General features: G+C 40.8%; 1 protein-coding gene across 1 annotated transcript in view; it reads right to left on the minus strand.

Moving 5' to 3' along the window:
* The window catches only part of nr1h3 (nuclear receptor subfamily 1, group H, member 3), a 43901-nt gene extending 25191 nt beyond the window's left edge, over positions 1–18710 (minus strand). The window contains exons 1-4 of the mRNA XM_080434581.1: positions 18616–18710; positions 11310–11535; positions 5165–5247; positions 894–1154 (exon numbers count right to left, since the gene is read on the minus strand). Coding sequence (XP_080290707.1) covers positions 894–1154; positions 5165–5207 — 304 coding nt within the window. The 5' untranslated portion in view covers positions 5208–5247; positions 11310–11535; positions 18616–18710. The remainder of the gene's footprint in view (positions 1–893; positions 1155–5164; positions 5248–11309; positions 11536–18615) is intronic.
* Positions 18711–20123: the final 1413 nt, after the last annotated feature.

Below are 20123 nucleotides of genomic sequence, written 5' to 3' on the forward strand. Positions count from 1 at the left end.
GATTTGCACACATTTTAACACTCTTTTAAAAAAAAACAGCAGATCTACAAGCTCATAGCGCGGCCTGCTATTTTTTTAACCCATTAACTGCCAGAGGTATTTTCATATTTTTTTAGCCAGTGCCAGAGTTTTTCATTGAAAAAAAAAAGTACTCAGGAGCCGAGATACAGAATTTTTAAGTTTTAAGTTAACAAGGAAGTGGATAGGAGTCTAGATCTTCGAAAAATCGTATCTCCTTGGTCTTTGGGTCAAATTGAAAAAAAATATATATAATAAAAAAAAATAATAATAATAAATTCGTTCACGTAGATCTACGCGATTGGCACGTGGCGGCTTTAAATAGGTTCGCGTAGATCTACGTGATTGGCAGTGAATCAGTTAATAGCCAAAGAAATCTAAAATGACACAGATGCGTTCCCGGGTTAAAAGACGCCCTTCAGGGTTGCTTTTCAAACTTCACTTGTAACCAACTATGATTACAATGTGTCCATGTCGGGCCCAAACATTGCATCTCCATATTTAATTTCACTTTTATGTATTTTTTCATAAATGAATGCCCTTCATAAGTTGCAAAAAATAGCATATCATCTACTTGTAGATCGGCTAGTTCAGCCATTTTTGAAAATCTAACTAATAGTATAATATAAAACTATAATAGTGACAACATGCCCAAAAATAGGGAGTCCAGGTTCAAAGTGGTTAAGTGTGTCTGTGGGTTTTATAAATATTTAACCAACGAAAAGTATTGACAAGAGCTTGTGACTAAATAATAACTACATCGGATCCATTGGAACGCCCCCCCCCCCCCCCCCCCCCCCTCCCCCTCCCATTTCCTAAAACAAAACGTTTGGGACAACCGACAGTGACAATGGGACACACACACACACACACACCCGTGTTGTGAGGCATGTCACATGACGCGGGGTCCAGCTTGATGTCGGCGGCCTCTAGGGGCAGTGGGCTGCTCATCTCAGGCATGGTGTGGCGGGCGGCGGCTGCAGAAGAGAAGTCATCGGTCTGGGGGCGGGGCAGGACGTCCAACGACAGGAGGACGCTGTGCTTCACGTCCGCTCCTCCTCCTCCACCTCCACCGCTCTCCTCACCGAGGCAGTCCAGCTGCAGCTCTGAGGCCCCGGCAAACACCTTACTGTCATCTGGCAACAAGAGTGTCATAGCGTTAAGAGACTGTCAAACACCTTACTGTCATCTGGGAACAAGAGTGTCATAACGTTAAGAGACTGTCAAACACCTTACTGTCATCTGGCACAACAGTGTCATAGCGTTAGAGACTGTCAAACACCTTACTGTCATCTGGCACAACAGTGTCATAGCGTTAGAGACTGTCAAACACCTTACTGTCATCTGGCACAACAGTGTCATAGCGTTAGAGACTGTCAAACACCTTACTGTCATCTGGCAACAAGAGTGTCATAGCGTTACAGACTGGCAAACACCTTACTGTCATCTGGCAACAAGAGTGTCATAACGTTAAGAGACTGTCAAACACCTTACTGTCATCTGGCACAACAGTGTCATAGCGTTAGAGACTGTCAAACACCTTACTGTCATCTGGCACAACAGTGTCATAGCGTTAGAGACTGTCAAACACCTTACTGTCATCTGGCAACAAGAGTGTCATAACGTTACAGACTGTCAAACACCTTACTGTCATCTGGCAACAAGAGTGTCATAGCGTTAAGAGACTGTCAAACACCTTACTGTCATCTGGCACAACAGTGTAAATGGTAAATGGTAAATGGTGCATTTATATAGCGCTTCTATCCGAAGCGCTTTACATTGATTGTGCCATTAACCCATTCACACACACATTCATACACCGATGGCGGAGGAAACCATGCAAGGCACCAACCTGCTCATCGGGAGCAATTAGGGGTTCAGCGTCTTGCTCAAGGACACTTCGACACTAACTCTAGGGGAGCGCCCCAGCCCGGGATCGAACTGGGAACCTTGCGGTTTTCCAGTTCACTCTACCCGGCCACTCTACCCCTGAGCCACTGCCGCCCACAGTGTCATAGCGTTAGAGACTGTCAAACACCTTACTGTCATCTGGCAACAAGAGTGTCATAACGTTACAGACTGTCAAACACCTTACTGTCATCTGGCTAGGCCCGTCACAATTATTACATAATCGTCCAATCGCAATTATTTGAGATAATCGCAATTATTTTTGCATAATCGTCATAATCGTTTCCATGATGAAAAATGTTCACACATTTTCAAATATCAAAAATAGCAGAAATAGCAGATCTACAAGCTTACAACGCGTCACAAAGTGACGCGTTGTAAGCTTGTAGATAAGCTATTTCTGCAATTTTTTACACAAATAAAATTATTAAAATGTCAATAATTTCTTTGTATATTTAGGTTTTGTCATATCTTCCCTGTGCAATTTTTTTATTACGAAGCCTAAATGGCAAACAGAAATTAAAATTGTATTCATATGTTCCAGCGTTCAATGCCAAACACACAATTAAATCGTTAATTGCAATTATTTCAGTGACAATTAATCGTTAACTTAAATGTGTAATCGTGACAGCCCTACATCTGGCACACAACAATTTTACAATTTAAGCATTTAACAGCAGACGCTCTTTATCCAGAGCGACTTACAATCAGCTAGGTAAACACATACACATCAAATGCAGAGATACTAGGTCAAGGCTAGGTCAAGTGCTACGGGCTGAGGTGGAGTCTGAAGAGGTGAGTCTTCAGACTACAGAATAGTGACATCATCAAACACATCAAACCGGACCCCCAGCTGCGGCTCAAGACTGTGACTGCGGACCGGGCCTCTCCATGGAGCACGACCGTGGACTTCTACTACATTACACTATACCACTACACTATTCTGTATATTATCTTAACATTCTTATATTATACCATTATATACTGCATACACATTATTGCTGTACTATATTATATTATCATATACTATCTTACACTATTATATTTGCTATTTCATATTGTTACTACTTGTATCTCTTTCCGTCTCTCCTCTGTCTCTCTCTTCTTTTCCCCGACACGGTCGAGGCAGAAGGCCACCACCCTAGAGCCTAGGGTCTGCCTGACGTTTCTTCCAGTTAAGAGGGAGTTTTTCGTTGCCACTGTCGCAAAATTGCTTGCTCAGGGTGGGACTGTCGGGTCTCTTCTCTACATGTAAAGTGTCTTGAGACAACTTGTTGTGATTTGACACTTTAATAAAATTGAATTGAATTAATACTGTCATCTGGTATAACAGTGACATACCATCAAATACCTTACAATCAATCGATCGATTGAATACAGACCCCTGTCATTGAACGGTCTATAGCAACGATTACTAGGGGAATTTAGCCCTTTATTCTAACAAAACAATATCACGTACACCCCCCTTGAAATATCCAACAGCCAGCAGTGTGAACAATCAATGAATGCCCATTTACTGTTCAGTAGTATAAGCCTATATTTTGGTTGTAACTAAGCCATTCTTTAAAAAGAAAAGAAGAATAAATCAACTATATAGAATATTTTAAATATGAAAATCGATATTGAAGGCTTAAAAAGCACAAAAACATCTAACTCGTGCCAAACACAAATCTATAAAATGTCAATAATTCAAATGAACAAACAAGAAAGCACACACACATCCACTCAATAAAATCTATAAAATGACAATTGTCAAATGAACAAACAAGAAAGCATGCACATCCACTCAATAAAGTGCCAGGTGCATAAGATGCCAAAATCCCAAAAATGATAAAGTATGCACGTGCTCGTGCTCCAAAATATTTAAAGTTTATTGGCTTCCACCATAGAAAGTGATGTTTCGACTCACGCCTCAACTGCTCCGATACATTTTTCAAATGAAGCCATTGAAACAGCTTATCAACACAAATCACTGTACAGCATGGGTCTTCAACAGGGGGTCCGGGACCCCTAGGCAGGGTCCCCACACATTTTTAGCAATGAATTTCCAAAACTTTTCCAGAATATTTAGCCCAATTTCCAGGCCTATATAACAATCATTCAGCGCAATAATGTGTCTCTTACTCCTATGTAGAATGCCCAAAGATAGGCAGTGTAGCAAAAATAAAGCATAGAATATAGAATAGTACAATTTAATTAAAAATTAGGGCATAGCTCACTGGAAGACTCATTATGGCATCCGTATGACTTATTTTATTTAAATAATATATGCCATCACACAGCCCGTTCGGCGAAAAACTACTTATGTTACATATTTCGTGTAATGTTATACATGTTTATGAAAATGTTTTGTATTAACAAAATCAATAGCCAAAAACAATACATAGCCAAATATTTTTCCAGGACCCTTGATAAATTCCAGGACCTTTGATCAATTCCCAAACTTTTCCAGTACTGGATTATTTTTTTTTCAATTTCAAAATATTTCCAGGAATTTCATGACCGTGGGGACCCTGCCTAGGGTGTCCTCAGAGTTACCGATTTTTATATTAACCACTTGAAACCCTAGCATCCCTATTCTGCGGAACATTAGCCGAAAATAGCCGATCACAAGTTCGTTGTGAGCTTGTAGACTGGCTATTTTCGACAAAGAGGGAAAAAGGACCAAGCCAAATACAGAGCCAAAGGTAAAGTGTACTAAGTATTCAGGGTTTAAGTCGTTAAATGTATGAAATAAACATAAAACTATTTACACAACACCGATGACAATAGTCAATGCTGGAGCTATCTATGAAACCTATGAAAAAGTTTAATCTGCAACACAATTTTATACAATATGTAATGGGGGTCCCTGCTTCTGTCTCAGCTAAGGGGTCCTTGGCCAGAAAAGCGTTGAAGACCTCTGCTGTATAGCCTACATACGTAGCAACAAAGGCTCACACACACAACAAATTACTCTGCCCTTCATCTCACAACATACTAAAAAATATATGTTTACCCATTGATACCTGGAACGCTTCTGTGTCACTTTAGATGCCTTTGGCTATTCAAAAATAGCAGATATACAAGCTCATAGCGCGGCACCGAGTGCCGCGCTACGAGCTTGTAGATCTGCTATTTTTGAAAAAATCGTGAAAAAATATTTTTTATATTTTCTTCAAAAAACTGTTAGGATTTAGATTTTTTAAAAGAATCGCCTCAGGTCTTAATGGGTTAAGAAGTAGACGATGATTCTTACCAGGACCAACATCTGGGATATCAGTCACAGTCAGTGTGGACATCTTCTGCACAGCAGCTTGTCATTACGAAACCAACCTAAACCTGTAAACAAAATATTTGACAATATTAAAATATACTATAAACATAGTATACACCACAAAGTGTCAACTACTGTACTGTAGTCTTGGTCTTGGTACATTAAATGTGTAGCAAAGAGGCACGGCCAAGATAAGGCGAATGGGTCAAAAAAGCAGAAACGAAATTAATTGGTCATGTGCCACATAATGGACTTTCCTTCAGGAAAGAGGAAACTGATGTGGATATATACGGTACATGCACAATTCTGGGTTACTATATGCCAGATGGTGATACGGAAATCTACAGAAATGTGCAAACTATACACCGTTTGATAGCAATTATTCCTTCTAAAATGTGGTCAAATATCAGTAGAGGGGGCCCGGACCTGACCTAGAGGTCCGGGCACCTCAGGCTCATAAGCAAGCCTGACGGCGCACCGCGGGTTCGAGTCCCGTTCCCCACGGTCTCTGCTGCATGTCTCGCCCCATCTCTCTCGCCCTGTTTCCTGTCCATCTATAGAACTATAAATAAAGGCAGAAAACCCCACCAAAAATATCAGTACAGAGATAATGTTAGATTAAGTCAGAACAGGCAGCTGGTGGAAAATGTACTAGGGCTGCAATTGTAAATTTAATTTGATGATGAATAATCTTATATATAAAGAAGTTACAGTGGTCAGTGCGTATGGTATACTATGTAGTCTTGACCGTCTCCCATCCTACAGTAGATTCAAGGGCTTTTCCCCCCCATGAAAAACAAACTTCCTTGCCGAAAATAGCCGATCTACAAGCTCACAACGCCTCGCAGTGCGTTGTAGATGTGCTATTTTCGGCGGCTAATGTTCCCCTCGGAATAGGGTGGGCTTTGTGGCTTGGCCGAGCTTTGTGTGACATTTGTGCCACTGAAGCAATATAAGCGATAGACGCGCACGTTAGGACTCCAGTGTTGTTCAGAGCGAGCTTTTACGGGTCCAAAAGGATTTACGGTGCGATAAATGTTCTGCTGGACGGTACATGTGAATGGACCAGAAGGAATCTATTGTGCTGCTGCTGCAGTGCAGCACGAGGTGTACGCCTTTGAACGTCGGAGTTATCACATTGGACACATATCGCCTTGGACTAGGATTCACGCCCACGTTTTCAACACAGAGTCATTACGCTGGAGGAAGTTGACCACAGTGACAACCGGAGTAGAACAAAGTGGCATTTGGAGTGACCGATGTCACTCCAATGTGAACGATGGCCACACAGCTGTGCTGATAGAATATATCGCCTACATCTGGGGAGGGTGTCCTCCTCACAGCAACACGCTTTATGCGTTTGATGTCGACACCCACAGCTGGTTCAACCCCAGGGTGTCGGGGACTGTACCGGAGGGGAGGACGGACCACTCAGCCTGTGTCCTGAGGAAGGTCATGTATATTCACGGGGGATACGAGGAGCTGACTGGAGGACGCACTAATGACATCTGCAAGTTGGACACCACCACAATGGTCTGGTCTTTAATTAACACCGGAGGCAGTCTGACCCCACCTGCGTCATCAGAACACTCTGCCACCATCATCGGGACACAGATGTTTGTATTCGGGGGCGAAAGGAACCACAACCACATCAGAGTGTTCGACACCGAGACCAACTGCTGGCTGAACACGCCTTCCTCCGCACAGCGCCCAGGAAGACGCTGCTGGTTGCGTTCATCCTTTGCCTACAACGGAGAGCTGTACACGATCGGTGGCGACAGACCCGGGTCATGTCATCGTGACACCCGGGGAACCACCTTAAGTGACCTGTGGAAATTCAACCCGGAGACTTTGTCCTGGACGAAGGTCGAGCCCAAAGTGAAAGGCCCGTCTTGGTCTAGCATGCGCTGTTGCGTGGTGGGAGATCGCGTCGTCCTCTTTGGAGGATCCTACAGTACCAAAGACCTGCAAATCCTAGACTTGAGTCCTACTCTGAAGACGTTATGCAAGCTAGCAGTTATTCAGTACGGTGTGGTGCAGTCAGAACTCCCACACAACATCAGGTGGGAACTCGGTGTTCTACTGATGGACATACACGCACGCACATAATGACTGACATGCGTTATTTTTGAGCGGTACCCGCCGCTCCAACATTTGACCGAGCGTGTTTGTCTATATGAGCGTGTGGCTGTTTGGACATAATGAGCTGCGGCTGTATGAGCAAGGCAACAACAGCTGTCGGCCACCCAGCGGTGCTGTTGAGCAGCCTTGAAATGAAGTGGACAGGGATTTAACCCATTAATACCTGGAACGCATCTGTGTCACTTTATTTCTTTGGCTATTCAAAAATAGCAGATATACAAGCTCATAGCGCGGCACCGAGTGCCGCGCTATGAGCTTGTAGATCTGCTATTTTTGAAAAATCTTGAAAATGTTTTAAAATATTTTTTTTCAAAAAACTGTTAGGATTTAGAAAACATTTTTAAGAATCGCCTCAGGTCTTAATGGGTTAACATTGTTCCTCTAGTTCAGGGGTCTTCAACGTTTTCAGACCAAGGACCCCTTGGCTGAGAGAGAGAAGAAGCAGGGACCCCCACTACATGTAAATTTAACATTTTCATAGATTTCTTAGACAGCTTCATAGACATCATCAGTGTATGTTCGATTAATGTGCATTTGTCTTTTGTTCCCTCTACACCAAACCTCTTTGGCAAAAATAGCAGATCTACAAGCTCACAACTCCTCGCACTGCGAGGCGTTGTGAGCTTGTAGATCTGCTATTTTTGGCTAATGTTCCACTCAGAATAGGGATGCTGGGGTTCAAGTGGTTCATGTAATAAACATGATCCTATCACACAAAGATTGGCCCCCCCTGTAGTAACTCTGGGGACCCCCTGTTGAAGACCCCTGCTCTAGTTTATATAGCTTAATGAAATTAACTCATCAAAAGGCACCGCTCACTTCACACTTAGGTGTGATTCTTTTCTTGTACCTTATTGTAGTTTTTATCATTTTGAAATGAACAGATTTGATCACTCCCGACACGCCCGTGACGAGAGAAAAGCATCCGTTTTTCGAATGAGGACATCCCTGAGGGCAGGCAGAGGGGCTCTCTAGGGGCGAGGGGGACTGGAATAGCCTGAATGGGGATCTGTTGTAGATAGGTTCTTTTTGGCCCCTTGTGTGAGTCTAACCTTTTGAAACCGCCATGACTTCCTGGTACCAACATTCCCACACATCACTCAATCCACACATGGCTTCACACAGACACAAACATCCTTAGATGCAGATCTAGATGACTCGGACTGCACAAATTAAATAAATTAATATTTTACGTAATAGGTAATTCATTGCGAGTTCTAATACGTAAAAACGACGGCGAGCGCTGAGTGAACGTTTCTGGTAGACAGAATCGAGGTCCAACACTCAACAAATCAATATGGCCGACAGCAACGAGAAGCAGCTCACAGCAACCTAAAAATAGAAAACCATGTACTTGTCCTTTGGTTTGACCATTATTTTCGTGTAATAATGTTGCAGGGTTCTATTTCAAACTCCTACTGTATGTGTAAATGGAAATGTAATAACCAATGCTGTATGCAGCACCCTTGGTTGCGCTACTGAAATGTTGAAGGAAAGAGGTATATTTATCTTTAACTCTTTAGTTTGAACGGAATGTGTGTGTGTGTGTGTGAGAGTGATGAAGCCACTCCATCACAACCCTGCTAGAAGAAGTGGCGTCTAGCATGAGAAGTTAATTAAATGCAACAGTCTCTCTCTCTCCCTCCCTCCTCTGTTCTGACTTATGTGATTTGAGCCACTGCCCATGTAAATTGCGCAGCCTTTTCTCGCAATAACCGACTTGTGTTCTCCGTTTGTTTTCATGTTCGGTCGGTCTCGGGCTCAGTATTATATGTGATGATTATGCTTGGGCTTCGACTCACTCGGGTCGGTTTGGGGTTTAAATGTTCAGGCCCGTTGAGAACTCTAAACAGGATGGCAGAAAACCTGGAGGAGGCGAGGACCCAGACGGATGCTCTACCTCCTGAGCCACCGCTGCAGCCACTACAATGACATGAACATAAGACCATGTCTTATGTTCACATGACTATATGTGTGGTTTTCTGAGTCAGTGTAGGAAGATATTACAATGAGATATCGGACTTGGGCCCCTACTGATAAGATACGCGTTGCTAGGCAAACAAAATATTAAATAAATAGGGATTGGTTCATTTTATACCATATTATGTTATTAAGTTATTAAGACGAGAGAGTGAAGTGTAGAGAAATAGGAAGCTACGGGCAGAGAAGTGGAGACATGATGTGTTGCATGATGTCTCCAGTCTGGTCAGCTCTTGCACACCTAACGGACAAAGATATGTATTTTACACTGAGCCAAGGTGAGGTCCTCATGGAGTCCTCTGTTGACTAGAGGTGTGGAAATTAATCCATTCCAAGACGCAGTCGACGATTCTGCATCAACGCAGTGACATTACATTATCGATTATACCCCCTTATGAAGATATTTTATGCCAGGGAACCCCCAAACAAGACTTTTGAAATGTACCCACATTTTTCAATTCTTACAAGATTTTTTGAAAATAGCAGATCAACAAGCTCACAACAACACGTCGCATCGCTGTGAGACATTTTCAAATAGCCTAGGAAAAATGTTAAACACATTTAGCTGGGGACCCCCTGGAACCCCACTTTGAGACCCCACTGTTCTAACGCTACTGACGCTGCGCTCCCTCTGAGGGACTGAGTGAGGCTGAGATCAACAAGTCAGAAAAGGTCGGGCCAGTATTTTCCAAAGCAGACAATCTGGGCACATCAACTGCGATGTACACACTGAGATAGGCCATCCATTTTGTTCATTTTGCAGCCCTATCTTCAAGCAATCTAAAAAAAAAAGAAATACATTTTGTGTGTAGGGCTATACTGAGGTCTGGCTGAATAGATTTTCCATGACAGCATATTGTTTCTGTCGGGTGGAAACCTCATATGTAGTAGTAGCAGATCTACAAGCTCAAAACGCGTCGCTTCACGCAGCGTTTCGAGCTTGCAGATCTGCTACGTTTGTGAGATGCAGTAGTATGATCAAGCAGGGCATTAATTTACAAAAAAAAACACAAAAGGTTAGAATATGGAGATGAGGTTTCTGCCCGACAGTAACAATAGAAAAATAGGGATTAAAAGGGCAAGACCACTTTGGTAGAGGTCTGGATTATGTAGTTACCTTGGCATGATGCAACTCCAAAAAGGTGGACAAGAATTCAAAATATATATATATATATATATGCTCCTAATTTACTCACATTGTACACTGAAACAGCTCTCAAAGTCACTCTTTTAGCACATAAATGAACACAAACCAAGTTGATTCAGCCAATATAGAGCATCACCAAACCGAGGCGTTGTGAGCTTGTAGATCGGCTATTTTTGGAGAGTTGGTGTAGAGGGAAAAAGAGCAGACCAAGTACAGAGCCAACTGTCAAGTAGACTAAATATTGAGGGTTTAAAAGGTATGAAAATACACATTATCATGAATTAGGGATATTAACAATTAATCTGCTGTTAAGAATTTACTCGATACTGTGATATAAATGTGAGCTTACCATAATCAAAGTAATCCTTAATCATATTCCATCATATTCAAGGGCTTTTGGAGAGAAATGAGACAGACTTCATAGAGCACTGCAGAGGGCAGGTGTGTGTGTCTGTGTCCAGCTGATGCTCGTTGATGCTCGTTAATGTTATATGCATCAAGGCAATTATGTTTCTGCAGAATCTGCACTCATTTTCGGTTTCGGACAATAATTGTCCCTTTGATCCTAAAAAACGCTGCTTATCAATTAATCGATCGATAAGGTTATCAACAATCAATTAATGAATGAATCGACGATTTGCATCCCTAGCATGAATCCAACATACTAATAGAAACGATAATGTGTGTCAAACAGGTCTATGAAGCTATCTCTGAAATCTATGAAAAAGTTTAATATGCAACACAATTTTATACAATATGTAGTGGGGGTCCCTGCTTCATCTTTCTCGCAGTTAGGGGGTCCTTGACCTGAAAAAAGGTTGGAGACCCCTGGTCTACTGTGTGTACGGTTGAACTTACCTCTGAAGTATTGTGTTCTTATGGTCTATTCATTGTGTCCATGTGAGAGAGCACAGACTCACTGGTTCAACATCCTCATCATCATGCTGACATGGGCCTTGAAGGAGGAGATGCCCAGACAATGGACAGAGGACAGAGAAGTTTAGGAGGGAGTCACTACTATCTTCTTGAAGAGAACAAGAAGCAGAGAGGAGAGGAGAGGAACAAATCCCTCCCTACAGTTGTCCTGTGGGAGACAAGAGCAGAACCAGAGAGTGAGGGGGAGGAGGGAGGGAACATGAAGGGAGGGGAAAAAAAGAAAAACGGGAACACAAGAGGTTACCATCGGTCGTTTGCATGGCTCTGAAATCCCCACCGGCCTTCATGGTGCTGCACCAGTGTTGCCAGGTATTGCGAGAGAAATAAGCAACCAAGCAGTCTATGAAAACAAGCCCAAAAGAAGCGACTATAATATTAATAATAGGCCACATGAGCGCTTTAAACCTATATGCGGTGGCTATCTGAACATAGCCGATCTACAAGCTCACAACGCGTCGCTGTGCGGCGTGTAGTGAGCTTGTAGATCTGCTATTTTCAAAAGAATCTTGAAAAAAAAGGGACAATTGGGAATATTTTTTAACAACACAAATCTGGTAAGGGGGTTCCTGCCTGGCATAAAATATTTTCATGTCCTTGCTCGACATGAAAACGTTTAAGAACCACTGGTTTAAACAACATTTAGGAAGCATGCCCAAATAAGCAACAACTCTTTAGAAACAAGCCCAAAAGAAACGTGCAACCCGTCGCAACTACCAATATTTACAAGAAACTTAACAGAAAAGCAAGCCCAAAGGGGCTTACAATAAGCAGCAGACATGGCAACAACACTGGTGCTGCAGCCCTTTCCTGTTTGAGTATCTAAGCAGGCCTTTTTACACAAACACCCCCACACACACACCACTCCACTGGGTGAAAAATCCCCGTCTTCAAACAGCGCTGTCTGTGAAATCATAACTTAGGACTTATGATCTCAGAAACAGATCAGAATCAACTATATTGTATAAAACAGTGGGTGAAATTATTTTATGTGCAAGCGCAAAATAAAATCTGTAGGACGTGGATATACTTGGGCGTAATGTGCGTACACATATCATCAAATACCAATATTACATGATCGTTTGAATCGTTTTTGCATTCATCTGTATAAATTGTTGGAAAATATTTCAATCCATTTCACAAAGTGTCAAAGATAGCAGATCTACAACAAGCTCGCAACACGTGAGCTTGTAGATTGGCTATTTTTTAAAGTCTAATATTATTAAAGCAGCACTATGTAACTTTTTTTAATGAATAAAAAGTTGTCCAATCTGTATGGTAGAGTATGTTAACCCATAAAGACCGGGAACGCATCCGTGTTATTTTTTGATTTATTTGGCTATTCAAAAATAGCAGATCTACAAGCTCATAGCGCGGCACCGAGTGCCGCGCTACGAGCTTGTAGATCTGCTATTTTTGAAAAATCTTGAAAAAAATGTTTTAGATTTAGATTTGTTAATAGGGTTGTATTTGGTCTCCTTGATACGTGACCTTTGACACAAATTTTGACAGAAAGCAGCCAGGCTCTATTTAGCTCAACTGTACAGGAGACCAGACCCAGGTTCAAATCCCAGGGTAGAACAGGAACGTTATTCGTCTGCCCTCACTGTGCAATTTTTGTTTACAAAGCCTAAAAAAAAAGTCCAATGCCAAAAACAACAACAAAGCAACTTACATGTGTGACAATTAACCCGTTAAGACCGGGAACGCATCCGTGTCATTTTTTGATTTCTTTGGCTATTCAATAGCGAGCTTGTAGATCGGCTTTTTTTTTTTTTTTTAAAGCAAACATTTGTAACTCAAATCTTTGTTTCTGGGGGGGGGGGGGGTCCCCTGGAACAAAATATTTTCAGATGGGGGTCCGCGGCCAAATACATATCATGAAAAAGTTTGAGCACCACTGATATTATAGCAATATGCGTTGTTTTTTCCGAAAACTAGCAAAGATTCTAGTTAAATGTTCTCTTAACACATTGGGTGCCAGAGGTTTATTAAAATATTATACTTTGAGTGCCAGGACTTTTTAAACATTTTGAACCTTTTTCAAGTAGTCACAAAATATTTTCAGTGATCACCGTCCTCACGGTGATCCCCTCATTACACACATACAGGTCTCGTACAATCGGGGGGAAAAAATTTAAAACATTCGGAAATCCATTCCATAGTTGCAGCCAGTTGAAAATAGTTAAATTAACATTGTAAAAAAAAAAAGTGCACAGGAGCCGAGATACAGGTTTTTGAAGTCATAAGTTAACCAGGAGTTTTTTTCAAAAACCGTATATATACGGTTTTGGCACTCAACGTTAGTATGCGCAAAACCGTATATATACGGTTTTGGCACCCAATGTGTTAAAAATATATATATATATTCAAAGATTTGCACACATTTTCACGATTTTTCTAAAAAATCTATGAGCTTGTATATCTGCAATTTTTGAATAGCCCAAAGAAATCGACACAGAAAATGTCACAGATACGTTCTCGGATTGAATGGGTTAATAAAGTAAAAATCGTCATGATGGTCAGTGAATCTTTGCGTGACAGACAGAGGAGCCCTTAAAACAGCCCTTCTACCAATCAGAGGCATGTCGAGCACAGCTGTCCACAACATCACTGGCCTCTGCTTGCTTTTAACTGCCCGATGGGGGAGGTCAGTGGGTCCGGGTTCAAAAGAGGCCTTTTTATTCACACCGAGTGAGAACACGCTATAAAAATCAATATCCCTTCAAACTGAAACAGCCAAACCAAGCCTCTTTTCACACAATGAGTGTGTACAGGATGAGTTATACCAAGTAAAGAGTAGAAAAAGGAATTCTGGAGAACCGGTTGGCAGTGGTGTAAAGTAACTAAGTACATTTACTCAAGTCTCAAGTACTGTACTTAAGTACAATTTTGAGCTACTTTTACTGTACTGGAGTATTTCCAAGTGTCTATACTTTTACTTCTACTCCACTACATCTCAGAGGCAAATATTGTACTTTTACTCCACTACAATTATTTGAAAACGTTAGTTACTAGTTACTTTGCAAATATAAATGATGACATTATAAAACATACATTAACCACTTTAGCCCTATTTTATACCTAGGCTATTTGAAAATAGCCGATCTACAAGCTCACAACGCGTCGCGATGCGACGCGTTGGGAGCTTGTAGATCTGCTATTTTCAAATATTTTAGTACTTTTACTTTTGGTACTTTAGATACATTTTGATACCAATACTTTTGTATTTTTACTCAAGTAAATTTTGAATTCCGGACTTTTACTTGTAACAGAGTACTTCTACATTGCAGTATTGATACTTTTACTTAAGTAAAACATTTGAGTACTTTTTCCACCACTGCCGGTTGGTGATGAAGAGAGTTGATTAATTGAATCCGAGGATTTGATTAATTGAAGTTAAAGAGTTTTTTTGTTTTAGTTTTTTAACTCTACTCTATGATGACCTAAAGTAACCTACACTGTCATTTTCTATCCAAGTCCAATGTTCTGTACAGCTTATCAGTGAACTACCTTTGTCCGGGGAGCTCCTTCATTACATATTACTGCTGCAAATTAATCCAACATTATACAACTAGATTTAAAAACAAATGTCTTCCCATGAGGGCTTGTAGTTGTGTAGGGGGGGGCTGCAACTATGGATTATTTTCTTAGTGATTATTCTATTGATTAATTTTTCAATTATTAGAATAAGTGAGAAAATATTATATTTTTATATATCAACGAATCTATTAATCTGATTAACCACTTATGCCCCATTTTATACTTCGTTGTTACAACGGTGTAGCGCAAGAAATACCGACGCGCAAGCGTGTAGATCTGCTATAATTTTCAACGAATGCTCACCCCCAGAATAAATTAGGGACGCTAGGGTTCATATGGTGTGACTCTAAATAGAATACACACAGTGTTTTGCACAGGAAATTCCCCCGCTGAGTTAAACAAACGCAGAAAGCATCTAGTCATTAAGAATTAATGGGTGGGGACTGGGTGGGAAGTGTGCGTCTCTTACAATCTCACACAATCGCCGGATGTAACTTTTCCTAGTAAAGCAAAACAGTATATTATGCTGTATTCAGCATCAACACCACTGTGTGAATCCATGAGTCAAGCTTTTTTGTCATCATAGGGTTGCAACTTTTTTTCAAAGGAAAAAAAGAAAATAGCAGATCTCAATAAATGTCCAAATGAGTCGCTATTGTGGCATGACACCATTGTACAACCAAGTATAAAATAGGGCTTAAGTGGTTAACCCATTCAATCCGGTAACGCATCTCTGTCATTTTAGGATTTCTTTGGCTATTCAAAAATATCAGATCTACAAGCTCATAGTGCGGAGAAAATTGTGAAAATGTGTGCAAATCTTTGAATATATATTTTTCTAACATTTGTAAAATATTTTGTTCCAGGGATACCCAGAAGCAAAGATTTGAGTTACAAATGTTCGCTTGAAAATATATACACAGTGAAAGAAATTATCAATTAGAATGTTTCGTGTCGATTCGTTGACATATTACAAATTATAAAACATGCTTCAAGATTATTTGATGAATCAAAAAAAGGAATAAACAGAATAATAGCCAAAAAATGTATGGATGGTTGCAGCCCTCTACACCATTATACTATCTTTTTGTTCTGAATAAGAGCCAAAGTTTCCTAGAAACACTTTTGTCACCTATTCACAAAACAAAGCCAAGGCCATGATGTGACATCATGATGAGTGATATCTCTCTGCCTCTGGTCAAGTTAAGTTGACACTAGCCGGACCAGAAGAGCCCTCGTTGTTACACAATCCTTTCTGTCTGTGGTGTCAACACCTCACAGCCTGTCTGTGCATGTTGGCCAAGTGTCACTTAACACAGCGATCCTCAACTTAACAGTGATCCTCAACTTAACACAGCTATCCTCAACTTAACACAGCTATCCTCAACTTAACACAGCGATCCTCAACTAAACACAGCGATCCTCAACTTAACACAGCGATCCTCAACTTAACACAGCGATCCTCAACTTAACACAGCGATCCTCAACTAAACACAGCGATCCTCAACTTAACACAGCGATCCTCAACTAAACACAGCGATCCTCAACTTAACACAGCGATCCTCAACTTAACACAGCGATCCTCAACTTAACACAGCGATCCTCAACTTAACACAGCGATCCTCAACTTAACAGTGATCCTCAACTTAACACAGTGATCCTCAACTTAACAGTGATCCTCAACTTAACACAGTGATCCTCAACTAAACACAGTGATCCTCAACTTAACACAGCGATCTTCAACTTAACACAGCGATCCTCAACTTAACACAGCGATCCTCAACTTAACACAGTGATCCTCAACTTAACACAGCGATCCTCAACTTAACACAACGATCCTCAACTTAACACAATGATCCTCAACTTAACACAGCTATCCTCAACTAAACACAATGATCCTCAACTTAACACAATGATCCTCAACTTAACACAGCGATCCTCAACTTAACACAGCGATCCTCAACTATTTTCATTGCAAGGACCCCCAGGTTCATATCGTTGCCTCATATCTGCATATTTTAACTTTGTGTAAATTAACACCCTACTTGATCATACTAGTGTCACACGAAAGCATCAAAAGTAGCAGATCTGCAAGCTCGAAACGCGGCGCGAAGCGACGCGTTTTGAGCTTGCAGATCTTCTACTTTTGAATTTGGATCCTGAAAACTTAAAGCAACAGTTTTGGACATATGAGGTTTTCACCTGACATAGACGATATGCATCAGGCCACAGACCTCAATTTGATCAAAGAATTATCTGTGGTACCCCCGATCTACACTGTAAAATCCTCAGTGTTAATTGAGAGTCGTACAACAAGGTCCAAATGGACCCGTCCTCTACGGGTCCATTTAGGGTTCTATTTGTACGCCTCTCTGAGTAACAGTTACGGGCGTCCCTGGACCCGGCGTTGAGAAACAGTGACATAATCTATGTTTACTGATCCATAACCTTCTCATAGACCACGCCACACACTTACAACCTTCAGTGTTCATTTATCCACCTGTCACTCTGGGAGTGCAGTCAGTGTACTAAATGGAACCACATTGGACCCTGTTCTGTACTGAGGATTTTACTGTTTAACTGCAATTCTGGAAAAGGTTTAGCCTAATATTAGTCGATTGTATTAACACCCCCCTCTGCCATGCAGATGTGCTAGTTATATTGTATTAACATACTCTACCATACAGATTGTATAAGTTATATTGTATTAACATACTCTACCATACAGATTGTATAAGTTATATTGTATTAACATACTCTACCATACAGATTGTATAAGTTATATTGTATTAACATACTCTACCACACAGATTGTTTAAGTTATATTGTATTAACATACTCTACCATACAGATGTACTAGTTATACAACATTCTCTACCATGCAGATGAGTTAAAATAATATTGTATTGGTTAAAATAACTTCCCCATGAGCCAGGATTGTTACCCAATCCTGGCAGGTAGGCCTAGCTAGTTGGGTGTCAAAAATAACCATTTTCAACCCATTTCTGTTGAATATTGAAGTCGTTTACACAAAAATGCAATAAATGAATAAATGCATCATTGAACGAAAAGTTAGCTTTTTGTTTTGCTTTGTGTTCAGACACTGTAGATTTTAAATCTAGCTATAATAGTACAAAGTAAATAAAAAGCATATGACACTTAATCCAAATAAAACCAAACAGACACATGTTAAACAGTTGGTGGTTGAAACTCTAACCAACAGAACTCACACTGTTCTGTGTTCTTACATTAACTGATGTAACATTTACACTAGCCATTGACATTGCAGTCATTATAGTTTTACTGTTATCATAGTTTATACACACTTTATTAAACGTCAACACATCCTCCAATAATGTGTCAACAAACTGTTGTTAACGTGTTATTACAGACAGTTTAGCGTGTTTCACACACAGCCACACGTCATAGCACATAGCAACGTTAAATGAATACAGCACACGTATCAATAAACGTATTATTAATAATATCTGTACTTTGTAGCCACGCTATAAAACAAGGCCAGTAAAAAAACTCAACTGACGTTTGTTAGCATGTTAGCATGCTAGCCACACACACACACACACACACACACACACACACACACACACACAAACAAACACTCTCTTAGTACTACTGTCAAGCTAACATTATTAGCTCACGCACTGAGCAGTGTGTTAGCTTCACTCACCTATAAGGTCAGTGTGTTGAGTCCAGTTAGTTCTAGTTGACCATCAACACCGTAGAGCGTCCGTCCGTCCGGTCCAGCGGCGGTAGTAACGACTAGCATAGCATGCTAACTCTCGGCTAGCCAACATAGACTGCTATCATCATGTGACCCAGTGTTGCCAGGTTTTGCGAGAGAGAATAAGCAACCAGGTGGTCTATCTATGGTTCTCAACCTGTGGGTCGGTCCTGACATGATTTGTTTTTCTTTCTTTTTTTGGGGGGGTGGGGGGGGTCCCCCCAGATGACAGTGAAGTGACAATTTAAGGACTTTTAAGACCTTTTATGTACCTAAAAAGACCATTATTTTATTGCAAAGTGACTACAAACTATTCTGCCCTGCCAAGTCAAAGTGCAGTAACTACGAAAACAAAAATCACTGAAAAATGGGTTTAAAAGTGATTCAACTAACTGGTCAGCAAAATGAGATATCGGCATATAAGTGATATTACACTAATTGTACATCTGTTCTTGAGGTAATTGTTTATCCCCCAAAAATCACAAATGCTAATTTGACCTTTGGGATACACAAATAAGTCGATATGTCCAAAAACGTAGTTACTGCACTTTGGCTTGGCAGGCCTACTATAAAAACCGGTCAAACATTGGCCAAATTGTCAAATAATATAAGAAAGAGGAAAACATTGTGAAAATAGCAGATCTACAAGTGTTGCGAGGCGTTGTGAGCTTGGAGATCTGCTATTTTCACAATATGTATCTGCGGAACTGAGTCAAACTATACATAATGCCTCAACTCCTACAGTTCCAAGTGCTTAACTGTCAGGGTGGACGGTGGAGGGTCCCCAGTATATGGTTATTTGGGGGGGTCACAGTTTGGAAAGGTTGAGAACCACTGCAGATAGGCCACTTTAAACCTGTATGCTTCGGATATTTGAAAATAGCAGATCTACAAGCTCACAAGTCACAACGCATAATAATAATAATCTTGAAGCATTTTATCAACACAAATCTTTCACAGGGGTCGCAAAATATTTGTAGATGGCTAGTGCCCAAAACCATCTGGGCACCAGGGACATGTGGGCACCAGGGACAAGTGGGCACTTAGGGGTGGAGATAACTGGGCACCTGGGTCTGTAACTGAGTTATAACCTATAAGGCCCCATTTAGTTCCAAACTATCCGTCATTTAGCTGGGGACCATTTGGTTCCATTTGTACACTATCAGAGTTATAGGGGGGTCCTTGAAATTAAACAGTTTGACAACCACACCGTTAAGTTGTTTTGGTCTTGTTTCGAAAGCTATTTTGGGCTTGTTTCCATTGGTGGAAAAAGTACTCAAGTGTTTTACTTGAGTAAAAGTAGCAATACCACAATATAAAAATACTCTGTTACAAGTAAAAGGCCTGTGATCAAAATGTTACTTGAGTAAAAGTACAAAAGTATTGGCATCCAAATATAGTACAATACCAATATTTACACAACTACCAATATGTACAACTACCAATATGTACAA

Source organism: Gymnoscopelus braueri (assembly GCF_963280865.1).
Source record: "Gymnoscopelus braueri genome assembly, chromosome: 1".
NCBI classification, from domain to species: domain Eukaryota; kingdom Metazoa; phylum Chordata; class Actinopteri; order Myctophiformes; family Myctophidae; genus Gymnoscopelus; species Gymnoscopelus braueri.